The sequence below is a fragment of the Sturnira hondurensis genome, unplaced genomic scaffold (genome assembly GCF_014824575.4).
Source record: "Sturnira hondurensis isolate 20B ecotype Veracruz unplaced genomic scaffold, ASM1482457v3 Scaffold0020119, whole genome shotgun sequence".
In the NCBI taxonomy this organism is placed as follows: Eukaryota; Metazoa; Chordata; class Mammalia; order Chiroptera; family Phyllostomidae; genus Sturnira; species Sturnira hondurensis.
This window is the reverse complement of record NW_028092750.1, coordinates 187,509-208,164: the sequence shown is the minus strand read 5'-3', so window position 1 is coordinate 208,164 and position 20,656 is coordinate 187,509. Positions and strand designations below refer to the sequence as shown.

Genomic DNA, 20,656 nt, shown 5'->3' with positions numbered 1-20,656 from the left:
AGAAGACATGCACTTTTTTCATGTTTGGATACACAAATACTTACCCCTTACAATAGCGTACAATATTCAGCACATGTTGTACAGGGGTGTGGCCCTGGAGAGTAGGCTAGACCATACAGCTTAGGTGTATACCATCTAGGTTTGTGTAAGTGCACTCTGTGATGTCCCCACAATGACAAAATTGCCTAATGGTGCATTTCTCAGAATGCAACCCTGCCATTAAGCAATGGATGATTGTATGTTAAAACAGTATTTTTCGTGATGGTTTTTTTATTTTAATTTTCTATTACAGTTTACATTCAGCACTACATTGTATTAGTTTCAAGTGTACAGCTCAGTGGTCAGACAATCATGTAATTTACACAGTGATACCCCATTATTTCAAATACCCATTTGGCACCATACATAGTTATTATAATATTATTAACTATAGTTCCTATGCTGTTGGTTTTATATCCCATTAACCCTTTGCTGCATTAAACTTCCTTTCTCTTTTCTTTTCAAATATGTCCCTATTGATCATGCCTGGCCCAGGAGCTGAGGTTGCGGATATGTCATGTTACAGCAAGAACACAAATGGGTTACAGTATGGGTACTGCCGCAAAGTGGGCGACACCCACATTCCCTGTAAAGCAAAGTAAGTGGCCTTGTTGGTTGAACCTTCCTGCTCCACAGACTAGGGAACTTGCTCACATCCAGCCAGTGCTGATTTATTTCATTTGGAGAGAAAGTGAATTTAGACCTCATTCATGACTGTCACTAATTGACTACTAGTGCCACGTTTCTAGCGAGGCACTGAGTTAACAAGAGAAATAAGAATTGATCCCTCTTTTCAAGTCCTTCTTGGTAGATGTTTCAGATGACATCAAGTACAATCACTAGTAAGTAGAAGGGGTATTTGAGATGGAACATGCAGTGCGAATGAATAGGCCTGGTTGAAAATGTGCCCACTGATTTTCCAGGATATTTTAGGTGTTTTTCCATCTGATGTCTTTGATTATGAGTCTAGGGGCAGAAATATTTACTGAATTAGAGAAATAACCAATAAAATCCCTATACAGTTTTATTTAATTTAAACTTGCCATGAAATTATATAAAGAAAAAAGACAGTAAGAGAAAACATTGACAATTCACCTGAAGAATATTTTAATTTTTATAGTGATACTCTAGAAAAATCATAGAATATTACATTCAATGAATCTGAGTTTTCTATAAGATTTTTTGATTGTGCAATTTTAAAATGACATTAAAAAGTCAAATTATAATAAACTCCTTGTACCTGTTCCAAATTTTACATGTTTAAATTAATGTACAAGAGGTTAAACAAGATCAGCATTTCTCAAATTTTTCTATTAAACACTAATTTTATAGATGATTGATATCACACATATATACATACATGCATATACATATATACATACATATATGTGTGTATACACACATACACATATGTTTAGTTTTTCTAAACAAACTATATTTTGGCCATAATGTCATCTCTTCAGGCAGTTGGGCCTAAAAGATGGACCATCATATTCTGTGCTTTCCCTTTTTTAAAAATCAGAGTAGATTCAAAGGGGGGAAATAGATAAAAGGAAATGTTTGGGGGTGGGGAAGAGCGATATGTAGTATGAGAGGTAGTGAGTGGGAAAAGAGAGTAGGGTAGTTCCATTTTTCCTCTGCAGCATGTGTACCCACCACTGTCCCATGTCACCGTCTGTGTGCACTGAATAATTTCTGTCATTAGAGGCACAAGTATTCCTTCTCTCCACAGGCTGCTTTTCTAGTCACTTCTTCATAGTAACTGGCTGGAGTGAAGAGGGAGCCAGTAGTTCCCAGTACCCTAGAATCTTCACCTAAATGATTCAAGAAAAAAACCCTCTCAAGTTTGGGGAGAATGCATGCCTTTCTCTACTCCTCAATCATATTTATTAACAACCACCAAAGGCATCAGAAGAATGTGATTCTATCTGTATTCAGAATACTTTTTTCACAGACTTCTGCTGAATTCTGAGTAAAGCAATGGACCGCAGTTTTATTGGCATTGACTTTACCCTCCTTGACGGTACATGAAAGGCTTTACTGAGTGCCGAGCAGTCTCCTGCATTTGCAGGGAGATGGTTCTTTCAGTAACTCCACGTGATGCCTTGGAGGATCAACCAAGGCTCAGCTTTGTATTGACCCAACCTTAGTGGACAGAATTATTCTGCTGCAATTGATAAAAATAAATAAGGAACATTAGCTAAAATAAGATAGAAATTTATTTCCTAAGTGTCCTCCATTATGTTAGAACCCCATTCTTCTAACATTTTCTAGCTCCATCACACATATGACCTCCTCTCCCAAGTGTTTCTTTGGTCTATGTTGGCTTCCCCAGCCCCCGTGTCACTTTCCAATAGGCAAAAAGGAAATACCCCCCTAAAAAGTAAGGGTACCTTCAAGAATTTGTATTGTACTTAAGATTCTATTTCCTTGCTATTGGCTAAAACTTAGACAATTGGCCAAAATTAGCTGCATGGGAAACAGAAATGTGTTTTTGTGTTGTTGCTATAGCAACGATGTGCTTTTTTTCCCATATTCAGTGGTTCTATTACTGAAGAATAGGGGAAAATTGATATAAAGAACTAGAAGTTTCTGCTATGGGGAGAAAAACCATTAGTTAACTACTGATAGTCAGGGAGCTATCAACATGTGTATAAAACTGCAACTTGGATCCTGGCATTTCAGCTGCAGCAAATTTTGGCTTTTCCTCAGTGATGTCATGTGTGGGAAGTTGTTCTGTCAAGGTGGGTCAGATAATTTGCACCAGAAAGGATACATAATAACTTTCTCGACATGTAAAACATTTAACCCTGAAGACAAGAGTCAAGAAATAGGCATGGTAGCTGATGGAAGCAAGTGTGGAGATAAGAAGGTAAGGTGAAATTGTGATTTTTATTCAAAAATGTTTTTAAATTTTTTGTTTTGTTTTCAAGGCCTGTTCCATAGGAGCAGTTTTCAAAGCAGTACTTGTCATTCATTTATGCCTGCCTGCATTTATTCTTTCAGTATTACTTAATAGGTACCTATTATATGCTTGGCACAAGGTTGTTAAACTTCGGTAAATTTTATTTTCCTCAAACTGGTAGGTTTTCAATGAATGCTAGTCACTTGATAATAATAAAGAGATTAACAATACTATTTATTTTTACATGAATGATCATTTTAAATGCTACAGAACATGTGATATTAACATGCTTTTCATAATATCTTTGGTTGGAATGGGTACTTTGTACTATGTGCACTGACCCACGATGAATGAAGCACAGGCATTTTGAATGAAGTAAGGAAATCTTTAAGAGGATATTGTAAATACGTTATTATAAAAAGTATCTAGATCCCACCTTCCTATTTTCAAAAGAATGCTGTGATTTCCCTAATAAAGAGGTAAGTTTGATATTGGAAATAGTGGCTAATACTATAAAACTAAATCCCAAACGGACAGAAATTTGCAAAGCTAACACCCTTGGACCTTAGTCTCACATCATGTTTCTCAGGTGTGTATTAAAGCAGAGTGTGTGGACGTCGAGAGAGCCTACAAATCGACCAATTGCTCATCTCAGTGCAAAGGAAATGCTGTAAGTTTTGAAAACGTTTCCCCAAGCTTGTTCAATCTTACATAATTTTTAGGTCAGTTTTGATGATGTAAAAGAACGTTTCAGGGTGAAATGATTAAAATGATAAAGTTTGTCTAACCCCTCAGTAGTGCATTTGAGTGAAAAAGTTCTTCTGAGAACCTAGTCTATGTGAAATTCCTATCAGTAATTTGTTTTCATGTAGATGCTGGACAGACGCAGAACAGGGTTATTCTGTTGTCAGAATGGACTTGCGATGGGTGGGCAGGCCCTCGAGCCAGTAGACAGTCTAATGTGGAAACTGACAGGATCCTTGATTCCGCAGGTGTGTGACCACCAGCTCCAGTGTCGGTGTAAAGAGGGCTGGGCCCCTCCTCTCTGCAGGGACTTCTCCGTGGTGCTGTGTAGGTAACAGTTCTCGGCTACCTGAGAAATTGCTCTTCTTTTCCAAGCCTTTCTTTAGCGTAATGAAAGATTCTGTGGCCTCTCTTCTTTCCTCTTGAAATTCCTGTCCTGTAGATACTGAATCTGCAGTATTTATCTTCAAAGTCTCTATAACAGCTTTTAGAAAAAGATTTCATGTATTTATTTGTAGAGAGGCGGGCAGGGAGGGAGAAAGAGAGGGAGAGAAACATTAATGTGGGAAACATTAATTGGTTGCCTCTCGCACGTGCACCTACCTGAGTCTAAGCCCACAACCCCGGGCATGTGCTCTGACTGGGAATCAAACCAGTGACCTTTCACTGTGTGGGACAGCACTCAGCCTACTGGGCCACACCAGTCAGGACTCTTTAACAAGTTTTTTTTTTCTTTAAGATTTCATTTATTTTTAGAGGGGAAGGGCAGGAGAAAGGGAGAGAAATATCAATGTATGGTTGCCTCTCGTGCATCTCCTGCTGGGAACTGGCCTGCAACCCAGGCATGTGCCCTGACTGGGAATCGAACCATGATCATGTGGTTTGCAGGCCCACACTCAATCCACTGAGCTACACCAGCCAGGGCTCTTTAACAATTTTTAAACCTTATTTTCCACATTCTTGTGCATTTACTCTACATACAAAACAATTTCCTCAAATTTTATATTTGTAATATTTTAACTCCTCAAATTTTCTTGTTTTCTGAGTGTTCCATTTTCACGCCTGCCTTGACTTAATGTATAGATATAACATCCTCATAAAACTCTCTAAGAATATGACAGGTTTGTTTTGTAGGTTTAATTCTGTATTCTGAATTATCTCTATTTCTTTTGAGTTGGACTGTTGTGTTTTTTTACCTTGTCTCTTGTATTTCATTGTGTTGTTTTTCTTCAGGGTATGTGATCTTTTGTTGAACATGAAATTAGATTGCCTTGAACTAGCTCACATGGATTTTATCTGCATATGTGTGCGCTTGTTGTACCTACCAATAGCCTCTCCTGATGAGAGACCTGGCTATGAGCTCTGTCAGCAAGTAGACACATCTCCTTACAAGCCATCAGGGTAGGGGCAAGCCAGAGGGGGGATCCTCACCTCTTGTAGCCATGGTGAAGAGTACTTTGCCATGGGTGTAGCTGAGCAGACAGGGACCCATTCATGTGGCACCTTGGTGAATGACCTAACAATCAATGCAGGTTTTCATTTACAATATTCCAACCCTGGGGGGACCCAGAGCACTGACAATCAGAGTCCTGGTTTCCCACGAGACCTAGCACTTCCCTTGTTCCCCAAAAGGCTATAAGTCAAAACCAAGCTCAATAGTTCCCTATTTCCTTATCTTAAGCCAGTTGCACAAACAGTTCTCCAATCTCTCTGGAAGGTACCAAACTTGCCATCCTCACATAGGAGTTCCCTCCTTCAGGATCTGGGGTACATTGTCATCAGCCTCTGTGTTATAGTCCAGGAAAACACATGCTGTGTTACACTGGATCATGGTGAAATCCAGAAAAGGCACAAGTTCCAAGTGTCCGGATAGAGTCCAGGTTTGCAAGGCAACAGGTCAGTCAGTGTCCTGCAAGGCAGGATCCTTGATGGCAGCTACAGCAGGCATGATCAGAGTAGCAACATGTCATTCTTTTTCTTATTACACCAGGCCACATGGCTGAATAATCCCTACAAACTGCATAGCTGCTACTTCACTGCTGGTAGCATGGCTCCTTTCTTCCCTACAAGCTGCCTGCCCTTTGTTTTAAATTCTGACCCAGAGCCTCCTGAGTAATCTCATCTCTGACTCCTCCCACTATGAGCTACATTCGCCAGTTTTATGTATAGTTTGCATTCTCTCTGCTACCATTCCCAGTCAGGGCAAGAGTGACTCCATGATCTAGGGGGAACCACCTCCCCGGGCTAGTCAGGGGTCAGGATACAGTCTGAAAGTCACACCCACCTTGCCCCTAGACAGTAGCACAGCTATTAAACTAGCTACCAAAGCTACCAAGTTATCATTGTAATGTAAAGTATCATCAATTCCTATCATCTGCTCTGCCCCACCCCTCAGCCAAGGTTTGTGGAGGCTTTGGAGGCCCCGCAGTCTGCACCCCGTTTCACAAGGAGAGAGGTCTTCATTTCATTTGCTTCCCGAGAGCTGCTTTCCCTTTGCACTGAATCTCTCCTTGATGCTTTGTTCTCTCTCTGATTTAGTATGGGTGCCTGTCATTAGCCTCTGTGCTGCTTCTTGGGCTCTTGCGCCTCCCATTGCTTATAGAGAATTCTCTAGAAGGGCTTTGCTTTGAGGCAAGAGCCACTCTTCACTCTCGTTCTGTGTATGTAAGGGATGGGATGGGCCCAAATGAGTCATCTGTCCCACATTCAGATTCCCCGTTGGCTTCCCAAGGAAAAACAACATCTATTTCTGATGTTTGGGCCATAATTTACTCATTGACTGTCCACATTAAATCCTTTAACTTCCTGTATTTTTGTAATTCTTTTCTTTTTAATAGAGGGTGAAAAGCATCAGATATTTGAACTGACACTAATATCTTACCTAGAATTTTACTACTGCTGTCTGTGTGTACATGTGTTCACACTTGTGAACTTTTCTTGCATTTATACAAAAAATAATCTTTTGACTCTGTAATAAGAGAGTGGTAGCTGTTTGAATTGCTCTTCAAATTTGAACCTCCTGGTATTTGTGGCTTCTGATTATTATAAGAAAAAAACATTTGAAATAGCAACAGATTGAAGTTACATTTATTACTTGGGTAAGTCAGTACAGGGGAAAAAAACCACCATATAGACACAGGATATTTGTTTAAACCATTCCCCAATTCACAGGGTTGCATAATTTCTTTTCTGTCAATAATTTTTCCAATCAAAGCAAAAATCAGTAGAACACTTAGTTATGTCTCTGCCTATTTGTCTCATATCTCACGTTGTTATTTGCTACTGAGGGGGGTGTGATTTCAATACCGTTTCTTTCTATCTACTTTTTTTCAGAGTTGAGTTTCAAAAATATTCACTCCTTTTCTGCCACCCGCCTTACCTTCTATTCTCTCAAACCTCCCAGGCATTCATTTTCCAATGATTACAAACATCCTCCTTTCTCATACCGCTCACCAGTATTTGCTGTACGTACCTCATATGAAATGTTCCACATAGAGTTCCCCTTTTAAGACCATAGACATCTCTCTTCTACTGTATTTTGCTTTTTATGTGACCATACTACCTTTACACGTTTCTTTAAAAACCCTCTTTGGAAATTGACAAATTATCCGTTGGCTGCATTTCATAGATGAGAACATTTCAATATGCCCATAGAGTTCAGATTCTTAAGCATAAAAAGCTTAAGTATAAAGAGCTCAGATTCTTAAGTATAAAAAGCCAGAGAGTCTGTCTTTGCATTTATCCCTGTCTGTTGTCTTCCTTCCCCGCAGAACATTATTCATTTATGAGTTAATTTACTTAGACTCTTTCTTATTCTCTCCTATACATCTCATTGCATTTTCTCTTGACTTCCACCTGACACTGCAGCTTCCCATTGGATCTTCCCAATCTTGGCATTGGCCAGCATTTGCTACTGTCAGTGCTCTGGATTTTGGTCACTCTAACAGGTGGGTAGTGATATGTTGTTATTGTTTTAATGTGCAATTCCCAATAATAAATAATGTTGAACATTTTATATGCTTATTTGCCAGACATAGTCATACCTTCCATTTTGTTGCAACTAGAGATAATGTCACCATAGAACTTACACTGATGTGAGCTTTCTAATTTCTCTTCAGATGGTGAGTCTCTCTCTCACTCAGAGGGCCTCCCTCTTCCAACAGCAGCGTGTGGGACTTCATGCAACGGTGGCTCACAACCAAGGACACAGGGGCTGTCTGGGCGAACTTCTGCTTTCTTCTTGAAGCACAAATGGAGCAACAAAGAGGACCAGGGATCTGATTCAAAGTAAATGTAATGAGGAAAGAAGCCATGTTTAGCATGTTTACATGACAAAAATAAATCCAGTGATTTCCAGCAAATTGCTGGTAGGACACAGCTGCCTCTCTCTTTGGTCCCGGAAGAACTTAAGGAAATGGGAAGATCCCCTGGAGGACAGGGTGGGGTTGCTTCCTTTGCAGACTTCCTGTGTGGTGGGCTTGGAAAGGAAATCACCGGGTAGTTCTGCGACAGGGTAGAGGGGTAGACTCAGTTTCGCCTCAGTGGCTGCTTGCCAGCTTTGTCTTGTACACATGGCGCTGTCTGTGTATACTTGCAGCAATTGAAACTGCTCCTGGGGTCTGAGATTAAAGTCAGGGCTCTCCTGCCTTGGGGAGCCTGGGGAAGTGAGATTTACTAACCCCTGATAGTTGTTTTCTCACTGCAACCCCTCGAAACCAACGGGAGAAGTAACATCTAAACAGTTTGTCTTCCAATGCTGCTTCTCTGGGGGCAGAAGGTGACCCTTTCACCCAGAGCTGTCTGTGGGTGGTGAGTCATAGACTGGTTTCTGGTGTCTGAGGATTCCCACCCTGTGGGAGATTGATCAATTCCCCACTCCCTAAGCTTTTGCAGCTGACAGTATCTGAAACTGTCCTTCTCTCTATGTGCATTGCTTCATAGAGAAAGCGGTAGTGTTGTGTAAAAATGACCCAAACCAACCCAATAGGGAACAAACATCTTCAAAGAAAAACAATATGTTGTATTACAGATTCCAACCTATGCAGAAATATGACAAGAGAAGGGCCAAAAATAGCAAATATATGAAAAGGCACAAGGAAAGGTATTCCAAATATAAAACCAGAACAAGAAAACATAAAAAATGGATCCAAGGAAAAATAGTAGACACAAAAATGTAGTAGTTGACCACCATACTGTTATCTGTGTCTACGAGGTTTTGTTTGTTAGTCTTGTTGGTTCAGGGGGCTCAGGGGAGGTAGAAGAGGGTAAAGGGGGTCAAATATATGGTGACGGGAGATTTGACTTTAGGTGGTAAACACACAATGCAATATATAGATGATGTATTATGGAATTGTACACTTTATTCACCATGGCCACCTAATAAATTTAATAAAAATAAATAATTTTTTAAAAAGTAATACTTAAAATACAGACTAGAATAGAATGAATAGTAGAATAAATAGACTTAAAGAAGAAATCATTAAGTTGCATTGATCAAATAGAGAAAACTTTCCAGAAAGCCTTTAAAAAGTTTTATTTATATCCCAAGAAACATATTGGTATTTAATATTACTGTAAAGACAGAATTGAGTGTAAAAAAAATCAAACATACCATGCAAATACTTTATCAGGAAGCCAGTATGGCTATATAAATATTAGAAAAGTAGACTTTATGTAAGAAATACAACTGGAAATATAGTGGGACAGGCATCATAAAAACATAATAATCTTAAATGTTATACACCTAATAATAAAGCTTAAAAACATGTGAAACACATACTAGTAAACATTATGGGATAGATAGGTAAATTCACCTATAGCAGGTGATTAAACATACCTCTCTCAGGAACTAATGAATGACCAGGAAAAATGTTAACAGCGCAGCTGTAGAAGTCTTGAACAACACTATTAACTAGGCAACTAGTACAGTCTAATTAATGAAGAGTACTATATTCATAACCACAAAAAATATCCAATTTTAAATTTCTCAATTTTAAAGAGAACATGAATCCTTCACTAAAAGAAAAAATATGCTAATCAATGTGTCTCCGATATTTCAAGAAGCTGAAATGTTACAAAAATTTTTCCAGAACACAATAGAAATATACTAGACTTCCATTAAAATAAGGTATCTTGGAAAGTTTAAAATAATTGTCTATTAACTGGCACACTTCAAAATCTTATGAATTAATAGAAAATAAAATTAGGAGATGTTTTTAACTTAAAGATAATGAAATAAAAATATAAAAATTTCTTGGATAGTGCTGTGAAAATGTATATCTTTCTAATGCTTATGTTAGTTTAAAATCGATTACTTCAGATAATAAAAGATAAAAATAAACAAAATAAGGAAAATGAAGTACACACAGAAAATATGAGGATTGAAAACAACAAATCCATAATTTGATCATTTGAAAGGGAAACGTAAATTGATAAACCTTTACCAAAAGACATCAAGTATAATGAGAAAGTGGAAATGACTGACACTGGGAATGAGAGAGAGAGCATGGCAGGTCCCTTAGACTCTGCAAGGACAGTAACAAAGTAGGGTGAGACTTTGTGGTAAAACAAATTCAGCAGCTTAGATAAAATAGAAAGTTTCTTTAAAAATAATTTAATCAGAAAGACGAAGTAGGTGTATCAGTTTTCTATTTCTCATACCAAGTACAACTAAAAACCCTTTATAAAAATATATATATGGTCTGGCACAAATAACACCCCTTTTTATTACAAAATCAAAAATATGTAGTTCTGTAACATAACAATGTCACACTCAAGCACTCCATATGACATTTTAGGTGAAATGTTCAAATTAAAACTATAAATTATTACACCCATGTTATTGCCCTACCAACCACACTCAAGCAGGCATTCTGCTGCACTCTGTCATGGTAAGATGGAAAACTGGAGAGAAGACTGGACATGTAAGACCTCAGGATGCAAAGAAGGACATAGTAGTGAGTACCCTGAGTGGTTTGGTTTTTTTTCTTTCTTTCTTCTTTCTCTCTCCTTCCTTCCTTCTCTCCCTCCCTCCCTCCTTCCTTCCTTCCTTCCTTTCCTCCTTTTTTCCCTTTCTCTCCTTTTTTCCTTATTTTCTCTTCCTTCCTTTCTTCTTCCTCCTCCTCTGTCTCTCTCTCTCTCTCTCTCTCTCTCTCTCTCTCTCTCTCTCTTTCTTTCTTTTCTTTCTCTTTCTGTACAGATTGAACCTGAAGAATCCATCAACCTGGAAATAGCAATGGACAGAGATAAGAAAAGCCCCAACAAAAAAGTCTGTTCCCTTTAGCCAAAGGACCAGGAACAAAACAGACCAGAAAAACAAAACTTTTAAACAATACATGCTTTACTCCAGCCCAACACTACAGAAATACTTGTGGCTGCACTCCTACTACCCTTTGCTGGCAAAGGCTGCCTGGAAGGTCTAGATTTCTACACTTGCAGGGTTGTCCCAGGCCTGCTCCCCCCACACGCTGGGGACGTGTCCGATAGGACCGAGGGCTGGGCCTTCCATGCAACTAGGCAGTAATGAACATGACAGCCCCCTTCCTCTCCTCTCAGTAGAAACGAGTTAGACAGGCTTGGAAGTTTGTTAGACAGCAATAGATAAGTAGGACCATATATAGATTCAGTAAGATTACTGATGAAAAGAAGAGGCAAGGAAAAATGAACAGAGTATTCAGGGCAATGCTAAATTTAGATCGGGAAGGAAAGCAGATGTGTTGATTAGATGGATCTGGTTAGGTGCAGGTTACCGTCAGAGGTTGTAGCTTTGGTTTGGGACAGTGTCCTCCCAGTTACCTAGTAACATTATTGAAAACAAATAACAAACCAAATCTTAATTTTAATTTATTTAAAATTTAATTATATGTGGATAAGGATGTGTTATAAATCAAGTATTATAATTTATCTAATTATCTTTATTTTATACCCAATGAGAAAAATTGATCACTCTCTATGGCAATTAAATAGTATATTCTATAAAAATTCAAATATCAAATATGATAAGATCCTAGTAGTTTTTCTGGCCCTTTTCTTTTTTGGACCTCTCCTTGCCTTGCTTCAGGCTCTCTGTATCAGTTATAAATACTTTCCCAAGGAAAATGAAATACACATTTAGCCTTCTTATATTGCAACTGCAAAATTGTTCATAGGAACAGTCAATTGAGGAAACATGTTGGCAGGATTTAATATATTTCTTTCTTGAAATTAATATTTGTTTTATCAGAAGTGCTAACCTTAGGGATGCTTAACTCATAATGTTTCTTCCACAAATAATTCTAGATAAAATACACAAATTCAAAATGAATTTATAGGTATTCTATATACTTATAACAAACTTTTGTAGTATAAGCCTTTAGAATAACAGCCTAAACAGTGCAGTGACTCCTAGCAAAAGTTTTTTTAATAAAGAACGGAGATTACATAAGAGCTTATGTTTAAAATGCAGCCTTTATTGCATAAATAAGATTGTAGCAATCACAGTTTTACAACAACAAAAAATAAGCTCCCCACAAGCCAAATGTTTTGAACTGTTGAGGTTGTATCTGTAGGGTAAATGGAAGCAGTCTGGCTTCCTCATCCAGGTGTCTGGGTGACTAAGGGAAGCAGTTTTCCCATAACCTTGAATGGGCCTGATAAGTAGGGTTACCATAGCCTTGACACCGGGTCAGATAAACGGTTCCCATAACATAAAGTGGGCTTGCATGAGCAAAATCATGCTACGTTATGTAATTTTTTGGCTTGAGGCCAGCTTTGTTTGTCTCTAGTACTTAAGCAAGTAGGGACTTCTCACTAGAGATGACTTGCAACTTGCAGCATGCGTGGCTCGCCCACCTGTGAATAAAAGCATGTCAAGCATCCCCACAGCTCCACACATTCTCTAACAGCCTGCCTGAATCGAGAATGGACCACCAAGCCTTGACCAACTGCAACACAGTATTCAAAATAAATATATGGACATGTGTGGATAGATATAAACATATATAAAAGCTTATAAAATTTTTATAGAGGTATAACATAAATATATGTGTTTAGAAAAATGTACAAAATTTATAATGAGAGAGCTTAATGAATTTTCACGACATATATCCCATGTAACTACCACATCCATCAAGAAAACTGTAGCATTATCAGTGCCCTGGAAGCTTCTGTAGTCTCTCCTTGCAGTCCTTACATTCCCTGCCTCCCAAAGCCACGATGTGATATCTAAAATTATAGCTGAATTTTGCCAGTTTGGGAATGTATTTCAGTAGAATCATAGGGTCTTTCTTTTTTAATATATATGTGAAACTTGTGCAGGATTCTGCATGTAGCAGCTGGTATACTTTCTTTTTTTTGTATTTTTAGTTATTTTTCTTATTATTGTTTAAGTACAGTCGTCTCCATTTTTACACCCTCCCCTCCTCCCATCCCCACACCCCACCCTTGAACCTACCCCCTTTGGTTTTGTCCATGTGTCCTTTGTACATGCTCCTTGATGTCCCTTCCCCTATTATTCCTCTCTACCCTCCTCTCTGGTTACTGTCAGTTTGTCCTTTATTTCGACGTCTCTGGTTGTATTTTGCTGTACCTTCACTGCAGCTTTACCGACATGTGCCTTTTCCTCAGGCAGGCAGTTAGCTGCCAAGCCCATCCCCTCAATGTAATCGGGGGCTGCGCTGATCAGAAACTGGGTTTTAATCTGGAAAGGCTGGAGTAGTTTTTGTTTGCCTTTACTAATAGAGTTCAGTCTTTCATGGATCCCAACTTATCATGGGGAGTTTATCAACTTCCCTCCGTCTTGGGGAACCCTTGATTCCAGTTTTTGTCTTTGTAGCAGTGTGAGACTGCTGAGAACTCTGCTCAGCTTTTACCCTGTTCACTAGAACCTAAGAATTCCTGAATGCCTGAAGGGAAGTGTGGAGGGGAATGTCAAGCTCACCTCTGTGTACTTCCTTTCTGTCAGAAATCTTGGACATTCCAGACCTTGTTGCCTCAGCTGCAGTACTCTAAATGCCTTGTAATAGTTGTTACACACACATTGTTGCCCTCTAGCTCACTAAGACATCACTAGGGGACTGCTCTGGTATAACCAGTCCGCCACAGCTGGAAGTATTTCTTAGCTGACACCCAAAATACCCGCTCTTACCCAACTCTACATTCTCTTTTTCCTTAGGCATTGTTCTACTCACTGTTCCGTGAATTTTCTTCACAGTTCTAAGTATTCGATCTCACATCCCCACACTCTTATACAAAGTCTAGAAAATAAAAGTGTAAACATTCCTAAATATTTGTTGAATGACTTAGCATACCCTACTGAATCCTTGTACTGAAATATTAGAGACATTCATTCACCCACAAACGTACCTTTTACCTTCAGTCTCTCCCACATCTGTAGTACCATCCATCGTAAGTGAAATCTGATTCCCCAGGCAATGGCCGTGTTAACTTTCACCCGTTTTAGGGGTATTTCTTACGTACTTCACATGTTTTTCAGGAAAACGACTTGCTTGCCAAAGATGGTTTTATTTATTTATTTTTGGTTCTAAAGTAAAATTTCAGCTTATATATCTGTTTACAAGACAGTGTTTCACATCATAGCTTTCACTTCCAATTCCTTGGAACGTTCATTTCTTTGGCTGAAAGAAGAGACTAGAGGGGAAAGCCAGGCAAGGTTCTGGCAACTGAAAGAAGGTCGGGGTAGGAGCAATGCTAACATCTTCCTCCCAGGGATGGGACAGGAGGCTACTAGTTGCAAGCTGATTTTCTAGAACTCTTAGCTGCAAGTATAGGAGCACCACTCCTGGATGCTTGTGCCACCTCGGGCCTCAGTTACTCCCAGCACACAGGCATAGCGGGGCTCTCTGGGAGTCACCCTTGGTGTTTTGCCAGATGTAATAGTACAGGGACTTGCCAAACTTTTTCTGGAATTCAGACTTGATTTTCAACACATCCACTTCTCTGCAGGGCGTCATGATTCTGATCAAGATCTTGTCGCATGTCTCCTGCTCTCATGAAGTTGTACAGTCAGCAAAATACAGGGGCTTCTTCTGGATATACTGCACCAGGTGCAGGAAAGCATTTTCTAGGTCTCCCTTGCTTTCCTTCTTGATGCTCTCCAGTGTGTCATGAGGGCTGGAGCTCTTGGGCTGGAGCTCTTTGGTTCAAATACTTTCTGCAAGTGACACGTGCTCCATCTGGTCATGATGCTAATCCAGTGGGGAATACCACTTCCTTTCCTCTCTACTCCAGCACCAAAGAGATCCTGGGCATCTTGGTCCAGCAGTTCATAATCAATGACAGAGCCATCTTTGCTCTTCCATTTTGGGGGAGGGCCACCATTAGCCTGTGGAAGTCACCAGATGTGTCAGAAATAATGTCCTTCTCCAAATCTGTCTCACATCCCTTGTAGACTCTGTTAATTTCCTGCAGCTTCTGGTTGGTCTTTGAGCAGATGATCTCAGTGAGTCCCCAGATCTTTCTGGAAGCCTTCAGCTCAAAGCATCATACTGAGCAGGTGTTTTCAATAGGCCCCAAATCACCATCTCCAGGTGGCCACACAATAATGACTTCAGTGCTGATGCAAATTCCTTTTTGGCCCTTCTCTGGTAGGTGAGGGCAATATCCTATTCATTGCTGCAGTCAGTCAAAATGTTGACAATGGTGAACTCATCCACATCCTTGTTCTTCATGGTTGTTTCAATGTTAAAATCATACCAGTCAGCATCAAAGTTACTATAGGCTTTGACTGACCCATACACATTTAGGGGTGTCCAGTAATTACCCTCAAAGCTGAGCCTGCATAGAATTTTGTGAACAATTGACATTTTGAAAGAAGCTGGGCTGGGTGCTGAGAAGTATGAGTGTCTCCAGATGCCAAGCACCTAAAGATGGTTTTAAAACTATTTCTTGCCCTGGCTGGTGTGGCTCAGTGGATTGAGTGTGGGCCTGTGAACCACACAATCATGGTTTGATTCCCAGTCAGGGCACATGCCTGGGTTGCAGGCCAGTTCTTAGCAGGGGACTCATGAGAGACAACCATACATTGATATTTCTCTCCCTCTCTCCTTCCCTTCCTCTCTAAATATAAATAAAATCTTTAAAAAATGAAGAAACATTAATATAGCTATCTAAACTAACTTGCACTACTTCAGAAACTCAAATAAAAAATTAAAAAAACCTATTTCTTTTCCATTTCTATTTCCTTTGAGTTTCATGTTGTTCAGCTATCAATTTCTATTCTTACTCATCTTTGATACTGAACAACTTTATGATATCTAACAAACACAGATTAAAGCTGTGTGACATAGATGCTCACTAATTTCATTCCTTTTCTTCTGGATCATATGGCTGGACTATGGTCCCAATCTTTCTCACAGTTAAATGTGACAATATGAGTGAGTTCTGGCCAATGGAATTCCAAGGATGCAATGTCATCATTTCCAAATCTAGTCCCATAAATGCCTCACTCTTTCTCTTGCTCCATCTTTAGGCTGGATGTTGATTTCCATGATAACATTGAAAGTTACATGTTAAATTTGACAGAACTTCCAGTGTCCTGTGCCTCTGAATGACCATGTGGTGCAATGCCCTGACTGCATTATAAAGAAACCATATTGTGTGTATAGGCAATGAGATTTGGAATTAATAGGTTATTACGCCTTAATAAATACCCTTCAATTACTATTTTTAACAGAATTACCTTTAATCCATATCATGTTACTTTTATATATTGATAAATTCTTCTGTCATTTTAGAAATTTTAGGGTTTAAGGACCCCTCCCTGTAAAGAAATACTAGCATTACAGTTCTTGGACCTCACCACAAGACAACTTTAATTCTAATGGTAACAGCCTTACCATCATTTCCAAAAATTTAGGTACCTAATCCAGTCTCTAATATGAAACTCATACACCTAATGATTTCTGTGATTTATAACCTTAGTTACTTCATCAATACTGATTAAATAATTTGTTTAACTCTCTTTAACGTGTATTACCCTGTTCAATACTTATTCTACACTCTCTCTTCTCATCTCAACCCTCTTACCCAACGTGCTAATTCCTATCTTCTTATGTTCTTGGAATAGGCTTTTTAATAAAGGCAATTGAAATCATCATGGACTCCCCCGTGGTAACATGTACTTGAAGCGCTGATATCAAACACGGCTTCTCCTACCTTCATAACTTAGGAGACATGTATGGTAGAGCCTCTAGCAGGGCTGTCCCAGCTGCAGCCTGCAGGCTGCACGTGGCCCAGGATGGCTATGAGAGCTGCCCAACAGAAAATTGTAAATTTACTTAAAACTTTTTTTTTGCTCACGAGTCTTCATTAGTGTTTGTGTATTTAATGTGTACCCTAGGACAACTCTCCTTTTTCCAGTGTGGCCCAGACAGGCCAAAGGTTGGACACCCCTGCATTTGAAGTAAGCCATTTAACCTCTTTGAGTCATCTGTGAGATAGGAATCATAATGTTTGAACCATTTAGATCTGTTATTTTGACCAAATAATAAAATGTATATAAACATTTTTATTTTAAAGAATTATTGTAATTTTTGTCCATGTTGCTATTTGAGTTTAATTTTTAGTTAGATACTAAATGTCTGCCATGAATCATAAAATATACTTTGTTAGGAAACATTCCTGAATGTTAAGTTGTAAGTTTTATGAGAACAAAATTCTCTGTGGTCAGAATGTTGGTCGCGATTCCTTAGTTTTATGATCATAAGTTAAGTCCTATGTTTAGTCAATCCTTGAATATTGTACTCGTAAGGGTCCATATATATGCCATTCCTCATTTCCTCCAGATGCGTCAAGTAAATAATCTTTTCACTGTTATTTGTACAGTCTGAATTTATGAGTTGGTATTCAACTATCCAATAAACAGAATCAGTATTGCAGGAAGATAGTTTAATTTACAAATTCCTTTCATGGTACAAATGTTGAATGAACATGTTTGAACATCTGCTACCTTCAAGGTGCTGTGCTCCTGAAGGGTACACCAGGTGATGCATCTCCTGCCTCGAAGGGGAATAACTAAAGTGCAGCTCCTGTCAACTGGCCAAGCTGGAAGATGTCATACAGTTGCTCGAGCTGTACCTTAGGCTTGACTCCAGATTTCTCTCTCTCCCCAGTCACAAAGTCAGATGATTTTATGAGCCACATAGTTCACAGATATTTACTTTCTTCTTTAAAGCCTTTAACATTTTTCTCTCCATAACTTGACTCCTGCATATTTCACAAACTTAGATCATATCCCTAGTGTTTTATGTTATATTTAAGTTGTGGCAAATGCATTGCAGTTCCACAAACACACCCATGACTTTGTTCATATATATTACAGTTTTCTCTCACCAGAATACCCATTCCTCTATTTCTTTTCCAGCTAATATTATTTGACTTTTTCTACTCACCAAATGTTATACTTCTAAAATCTACCTGAATACAATGCACAAACCTCAATCATAATGCCTACCATTTATATACATTGTATCTGTTTATGGATTCATTCCCACCATTAGACTTACTATAGGAATATCTCAGTAGTAGGGGTAGTATCAGGATCATTTTGGCATGCCCAGAAGTGATATTAATTTAATATAGTAACAAGCAAATAGTAAATCAAAATTAATATAATCTCAATAAACATTTAACTTATCTTGCAATATGGGTTGCACATTTAATCAGCAAAATAAATTTCAGTTTAGTAGACTGAAAGCAGAATTTTTGACAGCACATAGTTTTTATTGATGATGGTTTTGAAACCTATCCTGGAATTTTTATGCAACTTTTAAGTTAAATTTTTATCTGTTCTTTATTTTTTGATTGGGGCAACATATGTTAAGTTGCAATGGATAGATAAAGTTTCCTTCTAATCCTGGCTCACTTCCCCCACTGACACTGAGTTTAACAAAATACTAGAGAGAATGTGAGCTTGTGTAGATCTCCATTGTTCCAGGGCTCTGGTGGGATGATGAGTGGACACTTGAAAAAAGTGCCTCTGCATTACCTGCATTCCTGGACTTCTATGTACCTTTCTGGTACTCAATCTCTTCTCTTTTCTGTTTTAATCAGAACTTTCCATTAGGAAAAAAAGCAGTGTGGATTTGAATAATGAAAGGCAATTTTATCCTAAAGCTATCTCTCTGTGGAGTTTTGATTTAGGAAAGCCCAACCCAGCCCCACCTGTCTCTTCCCCAGCCCTGGGCCCATTCTCCATGCCAGCTGAGAGGTTTATGGTGAGCACAAAGCAGCTCCTGCCCGCCTGGGACTGGTGATTAAGAGCTCAGAATAATGAAATCTGCACAGTTGAAATTTGACTGTTGGTGATAGTTACTATGCAACTCTTAACATTTCTGTTTTGTTTCTGTTAATAATATAAAATACTCGGTTTTTCTTTCAGAGTGAAGTCTTCAAATATACCAAAATTTGTTCCACTAGTATTTTTAATGAACAGGTTAAAGTGTTTCTTAATGCTCAGATTATATGCTTTTCTAAAGGATGAGAAACTTCAGCGGTTGTGCAGTAGCATTGCTCAAACTTTCTACATGAACAGCTGCACGGAGCTAAAAGTATAATGCCAATCTGTGGGCCTTAGATTTTTGCCTTTAAGCAGATTGCTCACCACGCCTTGATTAAAATAGCAAATGTAACAAGAAACACAGCAGAAATGATGGTAAGAGGCAGCATATTCCGATGGTAGGTTGATTCAGAGCAGTTAGGAGATGCTTCATGAGGTGCCTTAGACAAATGATGAACGTTTTTCTGCCCACCCTCCATAATATCTGAAACTCAAATGTTAGAAGAGACTCACGCTTCATCTGAGTCCAAACAGTGTCTCTATACTAAGGTGCTCCTCTCTGGAGCAAGCAGAAATATCTTGAGTTTCATCAGCCACAGTGCCCCTGAACTATTGAACTACGGTTGTGATAGAGGAAGTGAATGTGTGTGACACTTTCTGAGAGCCTCTTAACAGAGGAACAAAACACAATTAAGCCCATTATCTGAAGGACAGCAGGTAGAGATGAGGTACTGCCATTTGGAGAGGAGATCAAGGCAGCTATGATCACATCTAAGTCACTCTTCGCCAATAGGAGAACGACAAGGATCAGAACAAAAAAAAAATACACAGCCACAGAGAGGTAACTGTAGACCTTGCAATCAGATGCTAACAAACTTTCAAATTAACAGTGAAAATAAGCTCAGCAGTTGAAGATAGATTTTTAGACTGGGAAAAATCTCAAAATGGAAATTAATTTGGTGCTAAATCTCTAAGAAGTACCAGGTCAATATATGAGAATACCAAGGACCTCAAAGTGATGTTTTAAAAAATCTTTTTAAACTAAGTAATATAATTTCTAGTAACTTATCCAAGAAATATATATATACAAAAACATGCATAACATATGCACACAAGGCAATATTCTAAAGCCATTAAAATAACATCTTAATACTCAATATTATGTCATAATACTATGCAAAAGATACAGGTTCCTAGCACCCTGCATATAGTAAGTACCAAAGTCTATAAAACTTGCTTTTCTTTTATTTCTCTCCATTAGTGCATAGAAGAGAGGTAAAAATAAATGATCAAACATTAACAGCAGTCATGTTTTGATGTTGGGCCACTGGATGATCAATATTTTTCCCTCAATATACTCTTTTGATATTTATGACCGTGAATATGTATTTAACCAGAAAAATATTGTTATTTTCCTGCAGTAGAATTCACAGTGCACTTCAAACGTACCTCATAGGCAGTGTAAGTTGAGGCTAACACTGACAAGAGAGTTACATTTGCACATTCTTTGCAGTTTTACATGTATACGTGCATGCATGCATGTGCATTATCTTAATTTTAGAAGATATGTGTGAATTTTATAAGAAGCTTGAGGTAAGTATTGTTATCATCATCCCATTTTCATAGAAAAGGAGACTGAGGGCCAGGACTATCATGTTCTAGCTTGTACAACTTAGTCTGGTACTTGTTTTATA

At 38.6% G+C, this 20,656-nt stretch overlaps 1 protein-coding gene and 1 pseudogene across 6 annotated transcripts in view; one reads left to right on the top strand and one right to left on the bottom strand.

Moving 5' to 3' along the window:
* The window catches only part of ADAM28 (ADAM metallopeptidase domain 28), a 52,066-nt gene extending 43,412 nt beyond the window's left edge, over positions 1 to 8,654 (top strand). For 2 of the 6 annotated variants that reach the window (XM_037028827.1, XM_037028829.1), the window contains 6 exons: positions 535 to 637; positions 2,725 to 2,911; positions 3,534 to 3,614; positions 3,937 to 4,019; positions 7,556 to 7,635; positions 7,807 to 8,654. In XM_037028827.1, the coding sequence (XP_036884722.1) occupies positions 535 to 637; positions 2,725 to 2,911; positions 3,534 to 3,614; positions 3,937 to 4,019; positions 7,556 to 7,635; positions 7,807 to 7,979 (707 nt within the window). In that variant the 3' untranslated portion in view covers positions 7,980 to 8,654. The remainder of the gene's footprint in view (positions 1 to 534; positions 638 to 2,724; positions 2,912 to 3,533; positions 3,615 to 3,936; positions 4,020 to 7,555; positions 7,636 to 7,806) is intronic. The other 4 variants (XM_037028828.1, XM_037028830.1, XM_037028832.1 and 1 more) reach the window with 4 other exon arrangements.
* A 5,629-nt stretch (positions 8,655 to 14,283) lies between these two features.
* LOC118975146 (annexin A2-like) lies at positions 14,284 to 15,498 on the bottom strand (annotated as a pseudogene).
* Positions 15,499 to 20,656: the final 5,158 nt, after the last annotated feature.